This window comes from Peromyscus leucopus, chromosome 14 (genome assembly GCF_004664715.2).
Source record: "Peromyscus leucopus breed LL Stock chromosome 14, UCI_PerLeu_2.1, whole genome shotgun sequence".
In the NCBI taxonomy this organism is placed as follows: Eukaryota; Metazoa; Chordata; class Mammalia; order Rodentia; family Cricetidae; genus Peromyscus; species Peromyscus leucopus.
Window position 1 is genome coordinate 58,998,989 of NC_051075.1, and position 19,473 is coordinate 59,018,461.

General features: G+C 43.8%; 1 protein-coding gene across 3 annotated transcripts in view; it reads right to left on the reverse strand.

The window, feature by feature from the left end:
• Window positions 1-6,919, reverse strand: part of Gtf2a1 (general transcription factor IIA subunit 1) — a 34,191-nt gene extending 27,272 nt beyond the window's left edge. Inside the window, exons 1-2 of one of the 3 annotated variants that reach the window (XM_037210759.1) lie at window positions 6,863-6,919; window positions 2,915-3,016 (exon numbers count right to left, since the gene is read on the reverse strand). In XM_037210759.1, the coding sequence (XP_037066654.1) occupies window positions 2,915-2,929 (15 nt within the window). In that variant the 5' untranslated portion in view covers window positions 2,930-3,016; window positions 6,863-6,919. Of the gene's footprint in view, window positions 1-2,914; window positions 3,017-4,519; window positions 5,542-5,857; window positions 6,385-6,862 lie in introns of those variants that run through there. The other 2 variants (XM_028875940.2, XM_037210760.1) reach the window with 2 other exon arrangements.
• Between the last annotated feature and the right edge of the window lie 12,554 nt (window positions 6,920-19,473).

The window sequence follows — 19,473 nt, forward strand, 5'->3', positions numbered from 1 at the left end:
CCATAAATCAAGTGAAGTACTTAGGGCTCATTTCCACATCTACAGAAATTCTATCTTCTACATAAAGTCACAAAATGTAAGAACAACCATTGAGTGCAGCAAAGTGTAAAACATTCCCTGGTAAATTAAGGATCATGCTAAGCATCTCTGTTTACTCTTCATGTAACTGAGGTACTTTATGCTGTCCCATGCTGTTCCAACTCCTGTTTCAGAGGAGGTATTCTAAAACTTGCATCCTTAAGCATTAATAACACATTTCTCTCCCACTAGATATTACTCATCTCACTGATATTACTAGATATTACTCATCTCCTTTAGCACACTGGCAAATTCTTACTGAATATTCTACAAGTTGCCATGGGTGCTTCAACATATTAAGACATATTTCATCTCCACAATAAAGTTCAGATTTGTTTCACTTAAAGTAAGTGCTAAATTCTAGCTTCCACATCTGAATGAAGAAGACCACAGCTAATGTTCCTAGCCATGTATTAGCTGTGATGAACACAGCTCTAAAGGAACTGCTCCCAATTTCTAAATCAACAGTATACTATCTTCTGACCTCAGGTTCATTGTGTTTTTAATTTACTATTTTGTGTATGGATGATGAAGAAGGTGCACACAGCACAGCACACGGAGAAAAACTTTATGGGATCAGCTTCTGTTCCTTTTCTCTCTTTTCAAAAACTACTTGAGACTTCAAAAAATTTTAGGTATTTTTAGTGTTATAAAGATTTTTAAATGAAATAAAGGTCTGTGTTTACATAAATGACACCAATTTTTCCAGAATTAACCAAAAAATCTGGTAGAAAGAAGCCAGATCTCCCATCTGCCTCTGCATTTTGCTACTGCTTTGGTTCAAGGGTAGAAAGAAAAATTTCTCTTACACTTACACAGTTGAAAAAGCAAAAGATATCTTAAAGTATTTCTTAATAGTTCAGCAATATGCCGTGCGGTGGTGGCACATGCCTTTAATCCCAGTACTCGGGAGGCAGAGCCAGGAGGATCTCTGTGAGTTTGAGGCCAGCCTGGTCTCCAAAGCGAGTTCCAGGACAGGCTCCAAAACTACACAGAGAAACCCTGTCTTGAAAAAAAAAAAAAATCAGCAATATATCTCAACCTATATACCAATGAACTTTTCATAGAGTATAATCTACTAATATATCTTATACTTTGAATGGATCTTTCAACATGCATTGAAAATGAATTGTGCAGATCTTTCAAATGTTAACACATTTCCCCATACGAGTATACAACCTCTTTAAAATAGTCATCAGCATAGTAAACATAACTAAAGCAAGCCTGCTGCTCTAAAAGAAAGGTACAGTAAGTACTGTGCACACAAGTGTGAGCTGAGCTTCTGGCTTCTCACTGGACTTTTTGTATGTAAGCATGTGGAGCCACAAAAGGATGCTAAGCTTTCCTCCATCACTTTCCACCTTTGCCTGGAGACAGGTCTCTCACTAAAACCTGGAGCTCCAAGTTTCAGGCTGGCCAGTGAGCTCCTGGGATCCAGATGTCTCCATGCCCCAAACACTGGGGTGACAAGCACATGTGGCCATACCTGGCTTTTATGTGGCGCTGGAAATCTGAATTCCGGTCCTCTTAATTTCAGAGCAAGCACTCTTATTTAATGAGTCATTTCTCCAACCACACTGGACACAACTTTTAAAGAATGATAAACTGGCGGGAAATGGTGGTGCACGCCTTTAATCCCAGCACTTGGGAGGCAGAGCCAAGTGGATCTCTGTGAGTTCGAGACCAGCTGGTCTACAGAGCGAGAACCAAGACAGGCACCAAAGCTACACAGAGAAACCCTGTCTCAAAAACACCAAAAATAAATAATAAAATAAATAAATATATATATATATATATATATATGTAAAAGATAAACTATGAAATTTTAAAACTTGGGTACTTAGTCCAACCAGTACAAAAATACTCCAATTTCAATCATTCTACACAAATCCTATCTTTTTTTTTTTTTTTGTGGTTTTTCGAGACAGGGTTTCTCTGGGTAGCTTTGCGCCTTTCCTGGGACTCACTTGGTAGTCCAGGCTGGCCTCGAACTCACAGAGATCCGCCTGGCTCTGCCTCCCGAGTGCTGGGATTAAAGGCGTGCGCCACCACCGCCCGGCACAAATCCTATCTTTTTAAAGCTTATTTTTATTATGTAGGTATTTTGCCTGTATAAATGTCTGTGCACCACTTGTGCGCTGGTGCCTATAAAGGCCAGAAGAGGGCATCTCCTGGGACTGTAGTTACAGACAATTGTGAGCCACCATGTGGGTGCTGGGATTTGAAAACCCCAATTTCTCGGGGAAAAGCAGCCAGAGCTCTTAACCACTGGGCCATCTCTCCAGTCCCCCACACAAATGCCATTTTACAAATCTAAGTATTTCTGAAAAAATTTAAGGGGAAAACTAGCTCTCAATCTTTACTTCATAATAAATGGAGCATTTAGTACCTACACAAAGGATTTGAGTCTAGTACCTAAATTCTTTTATCAAGCATTTGTTCAATCCCTCTAACAAAAACAAATCCTAGAATACAAATATAGTAAGATTATAAAAAAAAATTTAAAAACTTACTGACATGTCAAGTAACTGGACCATAAAACACTGCATGTGAACGAGTAGAGCTATTGTTAGGCATTTTGATAGGTATTCTCTACACTTATTACATTAAATCCTGAGAACAACCATCTTCTAAGTCTAGGAAAGGAAGCTGAAATACAAGATCTCTGCCCACAGTCAGACTAGATGGCACAGCTGGGCTTAAAATGAACACTCTTCACTAGACTACAGCGTCCCTCCTTAACATCAAGCATTCATCCTACAGAAAGTTACTTACTGGTGACTAAGGAAATGGGTTTTCCTTGAGGGTGATATTCTTTACAAAGAAACAAACTCACAGTTTTTAGTTCCATCAGGACTTGTTCATCCACTCCATCATCCAGAAAGATGTCTCGGACATCATTAATAACATCTTCAATCACAGATCTATACAATTTAGGCTTTAAAGGAAAAATAAGATTCAATAAAAGACTGATTTCAAAAGTTTAGCGGCCTTTAAGAAATCCTTAATTATCTGACCCTTAAATACAAGCCATTTGGTCAACTATCTAAAATTTACTTTAAATTGTGCCTTTAAAGAGATAGCAATCCTAAACCAGACTTATCACTTGGAAGGCATAGACAGGAGGATTTCAGAGTTCCAGGCCAGCCTAGTCTACATAGAGACCCTGCCTTAAAAATAAACAAAAGCAAAACAAACAAAAACACCCCGTAAAACATATTTTGGTCTCATTAAACTGGGTTTGATAACTACATATTTTATAGAGGTATAAGGCTACAATGGAGTTCATAAACCAAAATTTTTTATATACTGACAGTCCATATAAATCCCAGTTATAATTTCCTTGATTGTGAGCAAAATATGGAGCATCACGATTAATGATAGTTTATGGTCACGTCTGGTTCCTACAACCAGCGTAACCCCTGTCCTATCTCATAACCTTCCAATTCTTGGACTTTGAGGAACGTTTCCTTCACTAGTCATCTCCTGGTCATAAACAGTAGTCTAATTAGTATTTGATCTTATAAAATAACCCCTTTTTTCCCTGCCCTGGTTTGTACCTTTAAGCTACACCTCAACTGTACATTGGCCGTGTAATCTGAAACTGGTAGGACAAATTTCCAGCAAACCAGATGTTTAAATGTTTCAGACATCAGTTACCCCAAAATCTTTTCCTTAGAGATTCAGACTTAGGTAAAAATCTGGTTTCACTATGCTTGAAGGAAAAAAGGGCAACCCTTACATTCTAACCTTCTCCTGAGCCAGTTTTTGTCTTCATTGTAGACAGTCATTTAGATTTGTCCTTTCAAAACACAATATTCCAAACTTTGAAACAGTAAATTACAGGCCACGTGTGTGTGGCATTATCAAGTGATTCGCTGGAATTTCCTTTTAGAAAGTACTCATTTTCTGGCACAAAATTAAGTAAACTGGGTGGATTTTTTACACTGGACCCCATGTAAACCTCGGATACAAATAAAACCACCACCTAATCTTTAATTCTTAAAATCCAGTTTAGGCTCTGCCTCTTCAAGTACTCTACATATCAATGCATTGTGGGCATAAAGATCTCACAAGTCACAAGGGACCTCCCGTCACTACTTCTCTGAAAAGCTTCGTGCCTTGTGTATTTGTCTTAAGAAAACACCATGAAACGTTAAGAGCTGTATTTCTAACATTTCCTGAACACTGATGAACAAAACACTACCAAACCCAGGTCCCTCTGCGGGAGAAACATTTAATGTACAATGTATTTTTTTAAAGCCGAGAATGTCGAGGGTACCTCTTCAAGGAAAAAAACAAAACAAAACAAAACAAAAACAAAAGCATCCTTATGTGATCTAAAATAATTAAAAATGAAATCCTATAACTAAAGGGGAGGGGGAACCAAAACGACGCGGCAATTCTGGCCTACTTCCCACTGCAAACAAAGGCAGCGTACCCTAGCTGTTACAGTAAACCACCCTCGGATCTGTGAAAGCAGCCTCCCGGCTCGGAAGCGAAATTTCGGCGTGAAAGGAACCTAGAAATAAATTGAGCTCCGCACGCCGGCGCCTATCGTCTCGGGAGCACGCACCTCCCAGCCCCGCGCTCAGCCGCTCTCACTATTTAAAGCCGGATCTGGTGTTTAAATGGAGAGGCGGTGACGTAGGCCTGAAAAGCACCTTCCCATCCTGGCAGAGTCTATATTAGAGAGCGGCAATGGCTCTATATAAACAGGGCAGCCAAAGGGAGGAGGACCACAAGGCGCAGGCACTGAAAAGCAGGGTAAGCGGCCGCAGCCATGATGGATCGACCCGAGTCGCCAACGGTACGGTGTCGGGCGGCTGCGGGCTGCTCTGCGGCGTTTGGGACCGGACAAAAAAAATAAAATAATAACACACCAAACAAAATAAAACAAAAATAAAAACCACGTGTTTTATTGTTATAATAAAAAAAAAAAATCAAGAGTTGGGGTGGCCTAGTGATCACATTGCGTTGGTGACTATTGAAAAGGTTATTTTTTATGTGACTGCTTTTTGCAAACCTACGTGATCGCAAGTAAACCAAAAAAGGGAGCAGCGGGAAGAAGTAGGCACATTTCAAGGCGAATGCAGGGACACTTGGGCCACTCACTGTAAGGCTTTGTTTGTTCTGGTGCTTTTGCTAGTCGAAGATACCACCGGGGTTTTGCTTCCCCTTCGCCATTTTACCCACTGGGGAGGAACCGAGATAAGTGCTTTCCAACCTTTTTTTTTTTTTCTCTTGTCCTTTTTTTTTTTTTTTTTTTTCCTTTTTCCTTTTTGGAGGATTAGCAAAACGGGCCCCAGTGCAGGCTTTTCCAAAGCACCCCCTCCAGAGAGAGAGCCCCCGAAGGCACGTCGGACCTTGGCAGCGTCCGAGCGGCTCCCCAGGCGCGGGGCTCGATCCGCGGCCGCACGGAAGGCTGGCCGGGTTCGGGTCCCGCGTGTGGGGTCGCCGCCCGCCTCTCCGCACCCTGGGGTCGGCAGTCAGGGCCCAACGGCCTGCGTGAGCCCGCCCCGCGGCGTTCCCGGCCCCGCCGCCCTCCGCCCGCCAAGCCCTCGGCGAGCCACCTCTTCGCCTCCACCACCTCCCCACCACCCCCCCCGGCCCCCGCGCCCGGCCAGGCCCGCGGCGGGCAGCGGCGGTGGAGGGCGGAGGGGGGAACCGGGTCGGGAGCGCCGCCGCCTCGCCCGGGCCCGCCCCCGCTCGTCTCCCCGGCCGTTGCCTGCCGCCGGAACCTTCGCAGCCCCCGCCGGCCACCGCACCACGTCCTTACCACGGTGTTTGTGTTTGCCGAGTTCGCCATTTCCACACACAACACAAACAAGAAGGGAACGAGATTTAAAAGGGAAAAAAAAAAAAAAGGAAAAGGAAAAAAAAAAAAAAAAACAACTCAGACCCGGAGGGTGACTGACCCAAGTCACCCGCCAAAGCGTGGGGGGCAAAATGTTCTCGACAAAAAAAAACGATCCCGGAGGAGTCAAGAGGCGGGAGACCAGGAGGAGGGGGGCACTCCTCCCGCAGCGAAAAGCCTCGAGAATCGCCTTAAAGAAAAGAAAAAAAAAATTAAAAAAAAAAAAAATACAAGCCACGACCCCTCGGGGAGGTGGGGGGGGTGAGGGGGCGTCGCCCGCTCCCCACTCGGGCGCCGTGGAGGGAAACCCACACCGGTCACCACTCCTCCCAGCGCCGCCGCTGCTGCCACCGCCGCCGCTGCCGCTGCCGCCACCGGCTGCAGCTCCAGCCGTCCGGTCCGCCTGCTTCTCCCCTTTATATAGCGAGCCAACAAGCTGCGCGAGCCGCCGCCGCCGCCGCCGCCGCTGCCGCCGAGAGACAGGGCGGAGGGAGGGAGGGGCGGAAAGGGCGGGGGCCGCGGGGAGCGGGGGGGCGGGGCCGCGCGCGAGACACCGCGAGAGCCGCGTGCGCACGCGCGCCCGGGGCGTCGCTGGCCCTGGAAGAGCGGGTGGTGGTGGTGGTGGTGGGCGGGGCCGTAGGGTGGGCGGGCCTGTGTGGGCGGGGCCGGGGGCGGGCGGGGGAGGGAGACTAGAGTAAAGAAGGCGCGCTGCCGCCGCCGCTGCTGCTGCTGCCGCCGCCGCCGCCTTTTCCAAGTCTCGCGTGATCACGTGGCGGGGCACACGACTGGCGGAAGCTTTCGGGGGGGGGGGGACGTGCCGGGAGGAGGTGGCCGCCGGGGCGATGGGACTGGAGGACGCTGGTTATTTAGTGACCAACCCCACCACCACCACCACCACCACTACCACACTCCCGGGTTCAAGGGTACCTAGCACGGCTTCGGGTGGGCGTCCGACCTCCCTGGTGGAGATGAGGCGTGGAGTAGCCTTGGGGGGTGGAGGTGGGGGGTACCGGCTCTCGGGAGGGCACGTCACGTGGCCCGGCTTCCGGCCCCCGCGCGCGCGCGCGGTCAGGGCTTGGGACAGTTTGAAATGCGGAGTCATCTTTTGATTCGCGAGCGGAGGTCAGACGGAGAGGAAGTTTCGCGCCTCTTTGCCAAGGATAGACCCGGTAAAGTTGGGTGTCGAAGTCTGAAGGGGGTGAAAGCTTGGTGCTCGCTCCTGAATTAGGAACTCCTGTCTCTACAGATGGAGGCTATAACGTGCTTTGGCTACAGTAACCCCCCCCCCCCAAAGATTCAGCCTCCTACCTTCTCTCGTGATCTTTACGTGACTTCTTAGGGTGGTAGAAACGACGGGAAAAGAAAAAGAAAACGAAACTCGGATCCAACCCACTAGATTGTGGACTCCCCGACAATTTCATTGCTTTTGTTTTGTAATGTTATCAAAGTACTGTGATTTGCACATTGGCCAGCACATAGTGACTAACCACATCTGAAACCCATGCCCCTGACTCACCAACTTGCCTGGCCTGTCCCTTAAAAGAGTTGGTCCGTATCTTGGAGCGCAACTCATGAGCAGTTTGACCTGTGACATCCAAGCAAATCCTGCTTTTGCATCAGTGTTTCACGGAATGTTCCGTAGGCAGGATTTACAGTGCCACTTTTCCTGGTCCTGGGGATTTGGGGAACAACAACCAAAAAAAAAAAAAAAAATGTGGAAATGTGAAGTTTATATTCAAAAAGCAAATCCAAGTGAACAACAACATTCTATGCCGGTAAAGCCAGATATGTGAAATAGCAAGCCTAGCAGAACAAGGAGAGGATACAGCCTGTCTCCTACGACCTCAGGGAAGGAATTGGAAAAGACAGAAGGCCATGAATACTGAGAAACTGAACATAAAAGGGTCTCTCTCAGCCGAGCGGGTGGTGGCCCGCGCCTTAAATCCCAGCACTCGGGAGGCAGAGTCAGGTGGATCTCTTGAGTTTGAGGCTAACCTGGGATAGAGTGAGTTCCAGGAAAGGTGCAAAACTACACAGAGGAACCCTGTCTGGAAAAAAAAAAAAAGTCTGTCGAGAGATTTCTCTTGGATTTGTTCGTTGTTGGTTTTGAGATTTTGGGTTTTTTGTTTTGTTTTTTGCTTTTGGGATTTTTTTGTTTGTTTTTGAGACAAAGTTTCTCTCTGGAATCCCTTTGTAGACCAGGCTGGCCTCAAAACTCAGAAAGCCATCTGCCTCTGCATGGACTAAAGGCATGTGTGGGGTTTCAACACCAGCTCCATTCTCTGCTTTAACATTTTGAGTCAAGGTCTACATAGCAAGTTTCAGGACATCGAGGACTGCATATCGAGCTTTTAGACCAGGCTGGCCTCGAACTCACAGAGGTCCTCCTCCCTCTGCCTTTGAGTGTGCTTGGAATCAAAGGCGTGTACCACTCGGGTGGGCCAATAAGTGGCTCAGCAGTTTCCTGCACAGGCGTGTGTGGTCTGGAGCACTTTTTTTTTTTTTTTTTTTTTTTTTTTTGAGACAGGGTTTCTCTGTGTAGCTTTGCGCCTTTCCTGAAACTCACTCTGTAGCCCAGGCTGGCCTCGAACTCACAGAGATCCACCTGCCTCTGCCTCCCAAGTGCTGGGATTAAAGGCGTGGGTCACCACCCGCTCAGCTGAGAGAGACCCTTTTATGGGCCTGGAGCACTTTAAAATAATTAACAGGACATAAGTATTCTTGGTATATGAAACTGATACAATCAACATTCTGAACGTATTTAACATTTAGGTAACAATTAGTCTGAAAACTGAGGAGGCCCATTCCTAGTGAGTCTCCCTGTTACTTTGAAAAACTCTGCGCATACATTCCAAGAAGTTTTTGCACCTAGCTTTTCTTCCTGCCACTTGGTATTTGTAACTAAGTGATCAGGTGTTTTGCCATCAGTTAAGGTTAAGACAGAACATGGAAGCGAATTCATAAACTTCCTTCTACAGAATTAATCTTCATAGGGGATTGATGAGATCTATGTTGTTAGGTCTGATTTATGAAATCAGTGTTAATTGGATTTTTTGTTTGTTTGTTTGTTTTTGTTTGTTTGTTTGTTTTTCGAGACAGGGTTTCTCTGTATAGTTTTGGTGCCTGTCCTAGATCTCACTCTGTAGACCAGGCTGACCTTGAACTCACAGAGATCCCTCTGGCTCTGCGTCCCGAGTGCTAGGATTAAAGGCCTGCACCACCACTGCCCAGCTGATTTTTTTTTTTTTTTTTTTTAAGGATTCCTTTAAGGTCTTGAGAGATGACTCAGCAGTTCAGAGTACTTGCTAGTCTTCCAGAGAACAGAGCTTGTTTCCCAGCACCCACATCAGGAGACTTAACAACCACTACTGCTCCATCTCTTTTAGTACCTGCACACAAGAGGTAACATACATATATACATAAGTAAAAATAAATTGTCTTAGAAAAAGATAATACCATCAGACTACTTGCTGGCTCTAAGATTCCCTGTCTGTACAGTCTAGATTGCAACAATGCCTAGCACTTAATTAATATTTTCCCAAGATGCTTCCCCTCTCCAGTGCCCGTGTGCCTGACTTCGAAACACCTACCATGGATTCTGTATTGTTTCTAATTCTTCGTTTAGCTGTAATACCCTTTCAGTCACAATGTGTGTGTGTCAGCAAGTTTGAGGTATTTTCTGATCTTGTATCAAAATTCTGGAACTTGGACTGGACAATGATGGCACATGCCTTTAATGTCAGCACTCAGGAGGCAGAGACAGATGGATTTCTGTGAGTTCTGAGGCCAGCCTGCTCTATATAGTGAGTTTTAGGACAGCCAAGGCTATCCAGAGAAACCCTGTCTCAAATAAATTAATTAATTAATTAAATTAAAATTTTGGAACCTCTAGCCCTTTAATTTATAAAACAAAGACTGTAGCCAGGAATCACTCAAGCAAAACAGCATCATTTTTAATTTATTTTTACGTGCCCCTCCCCCTTTTTTGCCTAAAGTTTGAAAACTTCTAATTTTTATAGCTTTGTATGAAACATACTGGATTTTTTAATGTATGTAGACACATAATAGTGCTTTTTTTGTAATGAATATCTTTCTCTAACTTCAAAATGTTTTATATAGGCTGATAAAAAAAATACTTGCATAAATGGATCTCCTGGGGAAGAGGAAATAGAAGAGATCTCATGTCTTTAACTCACCAACTTGCCTGGCCAGTCACTTAAAAGAGATCAAGCAGAGTTTGTCGGTATCTTGGGATACAACTCATTAGCAGTTTGACCTGTGACATCCAAGCAAATCTTGCCTTTGTATCAGTGTTTCACCGAACAGACTCCTGTTCCGTAGGCAGAATTTAAAAAAAAAAAAAAAAGTAATGTGGAAATGTGAAGTTTATAAGCAAAAAGCAAATCCAAGTGAACAACCTTCTATGCCAGTGAAATATAGCCAAGACTAGCAGAGCAAGGAGAGGATACAGCCTGTCTCCTGTGACCTCAGGGAAGAGTAGATGGAGTGGGTGAGAGGGGGGTGGAGATGGGAACATGATGGATCAGATTGGGGGATGGATGGATGGATGGATGGGGAGAGTACTGAAAGAGATGAGTGGAAAGGAGGGGCTGCATGCTGGGGTCAGGTAGAAACCTGGTGCAAGGGAAACTCCCAGGAATCTACAAGGATAATCCCAATAAGACTTTTAGCAATGGTAGATGAGTAGTTTCCTGTGACTGGGCGGGTCTTCCAGTAGAGGGATTGAGACACCAGCCCAGCCACACAACCTTGGTGCAAGGGTGGCTCAGAGATTATGGGAGTAGCCAACCAATGACTGGTATAGCCTCAGACCTATACCACGAGAGTGAGCCCACCCCTGACACTGCCTGGAGTGCCAGGGCCCAGAGGCTGGTTGGCCCAGAGACTTAGGATAGAACCAAACACAACTGGAGGAAAAAATGTTAATGCTATACCCATAGATTGGTGACTACCCCAGTTGTCTTCAGAGAGCCTTCATCTGGTAACGGTTAGAAACATGCCGAGACCCACAGCCAAGCATTGGGCCTAGCTCAGGGAATCCTGCTGAAGAAAGGAAGGGTTGTACAAGCCAGGAGTGCAAGAACATCCCAGGGAACCCACAGAAACAACTAACGGGAGCTCACAGGAGCTCACAGTCTGAACTGACAGCCAGGGAGACTATGGGACCAGCCCAGGCCCTCTACATAGGAGTGACAGTTGTTAGCTTGGTCTACCTGGGGGACTTCTAGCAGTGGGAGCAGGGGCCGTCTCTAATGCTTTAGCAGGCTCTTCCTCATACTGAGTTGCCTTGGACAACCTTAATACAACCTTAATACAAGGGGAGGAACTTAGTCCTGCCTTAAATTGATAATGCCATGCTTCATTGATACCCATGGGAGGCCAGCCCCTTTCTGAACAGGAACAGGAGGAATGGATTGGGTGAGGGCAGTGGTGGAAGGGGAAACTTCAGTCAGGATGTAAAATAAATGAATAAATTAAAATAAAAATAAAAAAGTTCAAAGATTTTAGAAAGGAAGGAAGGAAGACCTGCATAAACCAAGCATGGTGGCCACACCTTTAATCTCAGGCAGAGGCAAGAGGATCTCTGTGAGTCCTAGAACAGCAAGGACTGTCTCAAAGGGAGGGTGGGGCACAAAAACAAAACCTGTGTATTCTGGAGAACCAGGACCTCCATGATGACGCGCAAATTAGTGAAAACCATCCTTACCTAGTCTACAGACTGAAATGCTAATCTCTTGTCAGTGTGGGAGAGAAGAAATAACAGATGCAAGAAACAGCAGAAACAAAATTCTTTAGTACTGAATCTTAAGAATCATGACGAATTTTCCCATAATTCTTTTCCTCTGTCTTTGAAGAGACCTAGAAGAAATCAACCTAGCAGCAACAAGTACACTTAGTACCTAGCTTGTGTGTTATTTCAAGGCCAGTGCTCTTGAGAAATGTCTAATTACTGATTCTAAGAGGAGTCCAGAGTGCCTTTCTTAAAACAGGAATGAAACCTCTCAATTTTTATTTTATAAAATATGTACCTCAAAGAGCTTCAAAACAGTGACCAGCCCAGTAGCTGAGTAAAAGTTGTTTCTGGGTTATGATCTTGAACTATTTCTCACTAGGAGGAATCAGGGTTGCTTGGAGATAGTAAAGACACTTTCCAACCATAAAACTCAACACGTAGACAGCATCACTAACAAAAACAAAGACCTAATCCATCAAAGTCCATCAAGTCCATGGTTCTGGGAAAATCTCTAAAGTACTAAGCTTGCTTTTCGTTTTCTATAGTTCCACTTCTAGCTAACTGTTCTTGTTAACTGAAGTATGTCAAACCAGGATATGGTTTTTGTGCTTAAAAGTTTACCCCAAGAAAGGCTCGAGGCTACATTGGGATCCTGAACACGCAGTGTAATCAGCCTGTTAATAAGGGCTTTCTTATTGACTTAAACCGTGTCCAAGTAGTCTCTGGTAGATATCCTACAACAGCTCCATAAATGGTACAAGAAAAATATTTCTTTAGGACAGAAGCATGTAAGACAGTTGGTAGAGTATATAGTATACATAAAGCTCTAGGTTCTATCCCCAGGACTTCCTAAAATTGGTCATAGTGCTGTGAGCCTGTAATCTTTTTTTTTTTTTTTTTTTTTTTTCGAGACAGGGTTTCTCTGTGTAGCTTTGCGCCTTTCCTGGAGCTCACTTGGTAGCCCAGGCTGGCCTGGAACTCACAGAGATCCGCCTGGCTCTGCCTCCCGAGTGCTGGGATTAAAGGCATGCGCCACCACGCCCGGCAGTGAGCCTGTAATCTTAACAACTGAGGCAGTAGCAAAAGTATCAAAAGCTCAAAACCATTCTTGACTACATAAATTCAAGTCCGGCCTGGGCTACTTGAAACCTTGTCTCAAAAATAAAAAATAAAAAAAAAGCCGGGCGGGGGTGGCGCACACCTTTAATCCCAGCACTTGGGAGGCAGAGCCAGGCGGATTTTTGTGCGTTCAAGGCCAGCCTGGTCTACAGAGCGAGATCCAGGAAAGGCACAAAGCTACACAGAGAAACCCTGTCTCGAAAAACCAAAATAAAATAAAATAAATTTACTTTAGTCTAAACAAAATTCTCAATTATTATTCATCCAAATCAAATGTGGAATATCTTCCTACAAATAACCAAAAAAGGAGAATTGAATTCCTGTTGTGACAAAGTACCATTCACTAAGTAGTTTAAACAAGAATTATTTTTCTCATGGCTTTGGAAACTAGCATTCTGAAACTTAGGTGTGGGCAGGCCTGTACAGTTACTGACACTGGATAGAATCCTGTAATGGTTAATTGTCCTGTGTTAACTTGCCTGGGCTAATGAGTGTCCAGATAAGTAATAAAACATTATTTTATGAGTGTGTCTCTAAAGATGTATTGTGGTTTGGATATGCACTGGATGCTTGGCTGCCAATGGATGGAGTTTTAGCAAGGGAGTGGATTCTCAAGGCTCTGGACTAGTAAATAGATTATTCTCTTGATGAGTAGTAATATGATGGCATTGGATTATTGGGGGTTGATGAAAGTAGGAAATGGGGCCTGTTTTGGAAATAGGTCATTGGAGGCATTCCCTTGGGCTTATATGTTGGCCTGGCCCTTTGTGTAATCCTATTTTCTCTGCTTCTTTCCCACTACGCTGTGAGCCAGTCTGTTCTGCCTTACCTCCCTGCCATGAGAGTCTGAAACTATGAATTAAATCTTTCCTTCTTTTGAAGTTGTTCTCAGGTATTTTGATTACAACTATGCAGAAGTCACTAGTACAATTATTTTCAGTAGGGGTTGGCATTTGTGTCAGTAAACTAAATACTGAAGATTAGGATCATGAATGTGCACTGGTATCCTATCTGTTGGTGGCTGCCGTGGAACAGAAAGGCAGCATGAAGGTGAATTCTCTCTGTGCTTGAACTGAAACATCTGTGATCTTCCCTAGGATTTCAGCATTGCCGGTTTTGGGGGGCTTTGAGCGGGGACTGGGAGAACATAATGTCCTTCAGTTTCTGCCTCTCACTCTGGTTCTCAGTCCTATACATTTGGACCTGGTCTTATACCGCTGGCTCCTGTGACTTTCCAGGCCTTGGGAATCCCCTTGAACACACCAATGGGTTCCCGGTTTTTCAGTTTGTAGATGGCTGGCTGGTCATTGGATTTCTCAGTCTCAGTAATGATGTGTGCCTGTTCCTACTGATCTTGTTTCTTTGTACAATGCAAATAATATCTCTTCCTTGATTATTCCCAGTGTCAGGAGCCCAGCAATCCCTGTATTCCTTAATCTGTACATAATTTGGACTCACTATGTAGCCCAAACTGTCCTTGAACTCATGGAAATCCTCCTGCTTTAGCCTTTTGAGTACTGGGGTTGCAGGTGTGAGTGGCCATGCCTGATGCCTCCCTTTTTACAAGCCAGTCCCTCTTGCCTTTGTTCCCCAACTTCCCTTTTTATAAGGGCACTAGTTAGGTTGAATTGCCACATTACCTAGACCTCAATCTAACAAGTATCCTTAAAAGAGCAAACAATGGGGCCATGGAAGTGGCTGAGCAGTTAAGAGCAGTTGCTGCTCTTCCAGAGGACCCAAGTTCAGCTCCCTGCACGCATGTTGGACAGCTCAAAACCACCTGTAACTATAGCTCCAGGGACTCTAACATGCACTTCTGGCCCCCATGGTCGCTGACTGTCTGTCTGTCTGTCTCTGTCTCTGTCTCTCTCTCTCCAGACACACACCTACACTTTAATAAAAATAAAAAATACAAATTTAAAAGAGACACACAAAAGAGAACAAACAGAAGAGAAGGAGAAAGAAAAATATGACCACAGTGGTAGAAGTTAAAGTGATAACAGCCAGGATCATACTGAAGAATGTAAGAATTAATTGGTATGAGCTCTGGATTTATTTTAAAGTAATTCAAAAACAGAAGCATGGATAGGTATAAAAGAAACAAGTTTGACCAATGTTGAACATGGTTAAAAGTGAATGCAGGGTACAATGGGTTTCTTAATTCTATTTATTTATTTATTTACTTATTTACTTATTTATTTGTCTGTCTATTTATTTATTTGTTTGTTTATTTATTTATTTATTTATTTATTTATTTATTTATTTATTTATTTATTTATTTATTTATATTTTGGGGATGGGAGTTGAGACATGTTTCTCTGTGTAGCCCTGGCTGTCCTGGAACTCGCTGTGTAGACCAGGCTGGGTAGAGTGCTTACTTTACAATCATGAGATCCTGAGTTTGGAGTCCCAGCACTCACTTAAAAGCCAGGCATGGTGGAAGACATGGTAGAACATATCTACAGGCCCTAATAAATACAGGGAAGCAGAGATGGAATTCTCCAGGTCTGCCTGGCCAGCTGATCGAGCCGAAATAGTTCCTCCCTGTTCAGTGAGAGACCCTGTTTCAGGAAATAAGGTGAAGAGCAGTAGAAAAAGAAACATGACGTTGACTCTTAGCCTCTGTGTGGGCAGCCACACAGACACATGTGCACACACACAAACATACACACACATGACAAATCTAAGTGGGGAGCTAGAGAGATGGTTCAGCAGTTAAGAGCACTTGTTCTTGTAGAGGACCCGGGTTCAGTTCTCAGCACCCACATGGCTACTCACAACTGTGTGCAGCTCCAGTTCCAGGGGATCTGACTTCTGGCGTCTGAAGGGCACTGCGTGCTGTGGTATACTTCTACTCATGCACATGAACTAAAATAAATCTTTTTTAAAGTAACTAAAACTTTGACAAATAAACCCAATGCAGCATTATGTTACCATTGATAATAGTTCCATATTTATATGGTTTATCTTCCAGACTTGGTGGAAACTCCCAAGAAAGCCTGGTATTATAGTATAATGTAACCACCACTAAATGTCAGGTTTAATTACATCCATTTCCTCTATATCTGATTCTTGGGTCTCAGCTTTATAATCACAAGTGCTGTGGTTAGGAGGGGGTAAACAGGTAAAAATTAGGATGCTTGTGTAGATGTCTTAGAAAATTATTATTACAGCTTGAGTATCCCTTATCCAAGATACTTGAGGCCAGAAGTGTTTTGGATTTTTCCAGATTTCTAGAATGACTTGGGACCCAACTCAAAACACAAAATTCATTTGTGTTTCACACATACCTTGTTCACACAGCCTGACGGTAATTTCACACAGTATTTGTAGTGTGCCCGTACTTTGAGGGTGGTCCTTCAGGTGAAGTCAGGCATGGAGCTTTCTCCCAGCATCATCATTTCCACACTCAAGAAGGTTTTAATTTTGGATCATTTCTATTTTTAATTCATTCATTAGTCAATTAATTAATATACAGGCATGATCTTGCTATGTAGCCCAGGCTGGTGTGAAACTCAGAATCCTCCTACTTCAGACTTCTGAGTTCTAAGATTATCAATATTTCCCACCAGGCCCCGAGAGTCTTCAGAGTTTTACATTAGGGCTGGGCAAGCCGCACTAAAGCTGGAAAGGGTGCACACTAGTTATTTCTCTCCTTGGCAAAATCCCTGACCAATGCAGCTTAGGGAAACAAAGGTGTAGTGGTTTGATAAGAATGCAAGCCCCCTAGGTTCATATATTTAAATCCTTAGGGAAAGGCACTACTTGAAAGGATTAAGAGGTGTGGCCTTGTTGGAGGAAATGTGTCACTAGGGTGGGTTGGGGGTTCAAAAGCCCAAGCCAGGCCCAGGGGCTCTCTCTTCCTCCTTCCTGCTGATCTGGATGTAGAACTCACAGCTCCATCTCCAGCACCATGCTGACAATGGAATAAACCTATGAAAGCAAGACCCAATTAAATGCTTTCCCTTGTGAGAGTTGGCTGTGGTCATCGTTTTCTTCACAGCAGAAGAACATGGACTAAGACAAGCGGCTGATTTTGGCTTCAGTTGAGGGGTTACAGCCTGCCACTGTGGTAAATGCATGGTGGAAGGAGCATGAGACAATTGGTCCCACTGTGTCACATCGTAACACAGGATTGCATGTTAGTGCTCAGCTGGCCTCCTCCCTTTTAGCCTTGTATTCAGTGTAGCTCTAGCCCATGGGATAGTGTCACCCACACTATCCGGGTGTATGTTCCCCCAGTGAAACCTAGCTGGGAACTCCCTCAAAGACACACCAGGGATATGTTTCCAAGGTGATTCTGAATCTAGTCAAGGTAACATGATTAGCTATCACATGTAAGTAATTGGTCTCCAAAATTTTCTTTCCTGTGGAAGTTACAGTTCTAAGTAAAGGTTTTGAATAGTTTAAAAACAGACAAAAAGATCATTATAGATCCAGTCTAAAAGAAAGTATTACCCCAGCATTCAGGAGGCAGAGACAGGTTGAACTTTGCAAATTGAATGCTAACTTGGTCAATATAGTGGGTTCCAAGACAGCCCGGACTACATAGTGAGTCACTGATTAAAATTAAAATTAAATTGTCTTAAAAAATAGAAGAAAGTAATAAATATGCACAAATTCTTAAGTCTCATCTTTCTGTAACAGAATCAATTGGGGGGGGGTGGAAACCATAACAAAAACTCAAGGGTACCATTCAAATGTTTTCTCGAGAACCAAGACCTAATGTGTAAGTAAGGTTGTTTTAGTAGGCAAACAGAATAGATATTTTAACAACAAGAAGAACTTTTAAAAATGAGAACGAGTAGTTTATGACTTTGTATACTCTGTCAAATGGGCAATCAGTTTAGTGGGAACTTAAATGACTGTTTGGCATCTTAAAAACTTTTTAAGAACTTTTTTTCTCTTTTTAAACATTTATTTTATGCGTGAGTCTTTTGTCTGACACTTTTGTGCTTGGTGTCCATGATGGTGGAAGTGGGCACTGGAACCCCTGAAAATTGGGAGTTATGGGTGGTTGTAAACCATCATGTGGGTGCTAGGAATTGAACCTTGGTCCTCTATAAGAACAGCAGATGTTCTTAACTGCTGAGCCATCTCTCCAGCCAATTTAAAAAACTTTAATCATATGCTATCTCCTTAGGCCTACTGCAGTATTGTGGTTGGATACAAAGTGGCTCCCCAATGGACATTTAATGGGTTGGACACTTGGTCCCCAGCTGGAATGCTGTGGAGAGATGAGTGGTTCGTGGGACCATTAACTTCATCAATGGACTAATCCAGTGTTGAGTCCATAGCTGAACAGCCTAGTTGGCAGAGGTAGGTTCCTGCCTTCAAAGGGTCTATTGTCCTGAACTCTGACCACTCCTACCTTCCTCTGCTTCCTGTACATATGATGGATGCAGCCTCCCAAGCCTAAGTTACCACCACCGTGATGTTCTGTTTCATCTCAGGCCCAAAGTGAAGGAAACAGTTCACCATAGATGGGACATATGAAAAACTTGAGCCAAAATAAATATTTTATGTGGTGGGTGATATATTATGTACCCCAATAAAGCTTGCCAGAGGATCAGAGGACAGAGCCAGCCACTAGATTAGACATAGAGGCTAAACAGTGGTGGCACACACCCTTAATCCTATCACTCAGGAGACAGAGATCTATCTGGATCTCTGAGTTCAAGGCCACACTGGAAACAGCTAGGCAGTGGTGGCACACACCTTTAATCCTAGTACTGGAAAGCACACATGCCTTTAATCCCAGAAGTGACAGCAGGGTGGAGAAAGGTATATAAGGGGTTGAAGAAACAGGAACTAAGGCAGTTCAGTTGAGACCCTTTTGGGTGAAGACTCAGAGGATTTCAGTCAGAGGATTCATGGAGTTAGTGAGGTGATAGGTGGTGGCTGTGGCTTGCTCTGCTTCTCTGATCTTTCAGCTTTCACCCCCGATATCTGGCTCCTGATTTTTTATTATAAAACCATCTAAGAGTTGTACAACAATTTTACTTTTTTCAAGTTGTTTTTCTTGGGTGTTTCATCACAGCAGCAGAAAGACAACATAGATAGATAGTCCAGTGAGGTGGTAAGTGAGCCTATTCCTGAATTGTGGGTAGGAAGTTGAAACTCGGATTAATCAATAACTTCATTGAAGGTCATTGTTATTTGTGAAATTTTACAGGTACAAGTTCAAGGTTCTTTGCACCTGTCTTAGCAATATGGAATTGCCCAGGAGCTTGTGGGGGTTTTGCATTGGAACATCTTGTTCTCCAAAATCGTTATATTTCTTAATTATATAATTTACCCTTATAGATTATATAAGTTTGGGAGAAAAGAAACATAGTAGATAAAATTAAGACTTGAAACAGTGACTTCACTCCAATTAAATATAGTTGTCCTGGTCATCAAAAAATATTTGTTATTATTGGGCATGATGGTGCACACCTTTAATCTCAGCAGTTTGATCTCTGTGAGTTCAAGGCCAGCCTAGTCTACATAATAGTTCCAGGACAGCCAAGGCTACATAGTGAGACTCCTTCTCCAGAAACAAACAAAAAAAAAAAAAAAAGGCTTTGTAAAATCATTTGAATAACAGATTTCCTCTGCTTCTATATCAGTCAAAAGCCTTCACTTTCCTGTTTTGAAAAGCAATTTCTCAATTACTGAATTT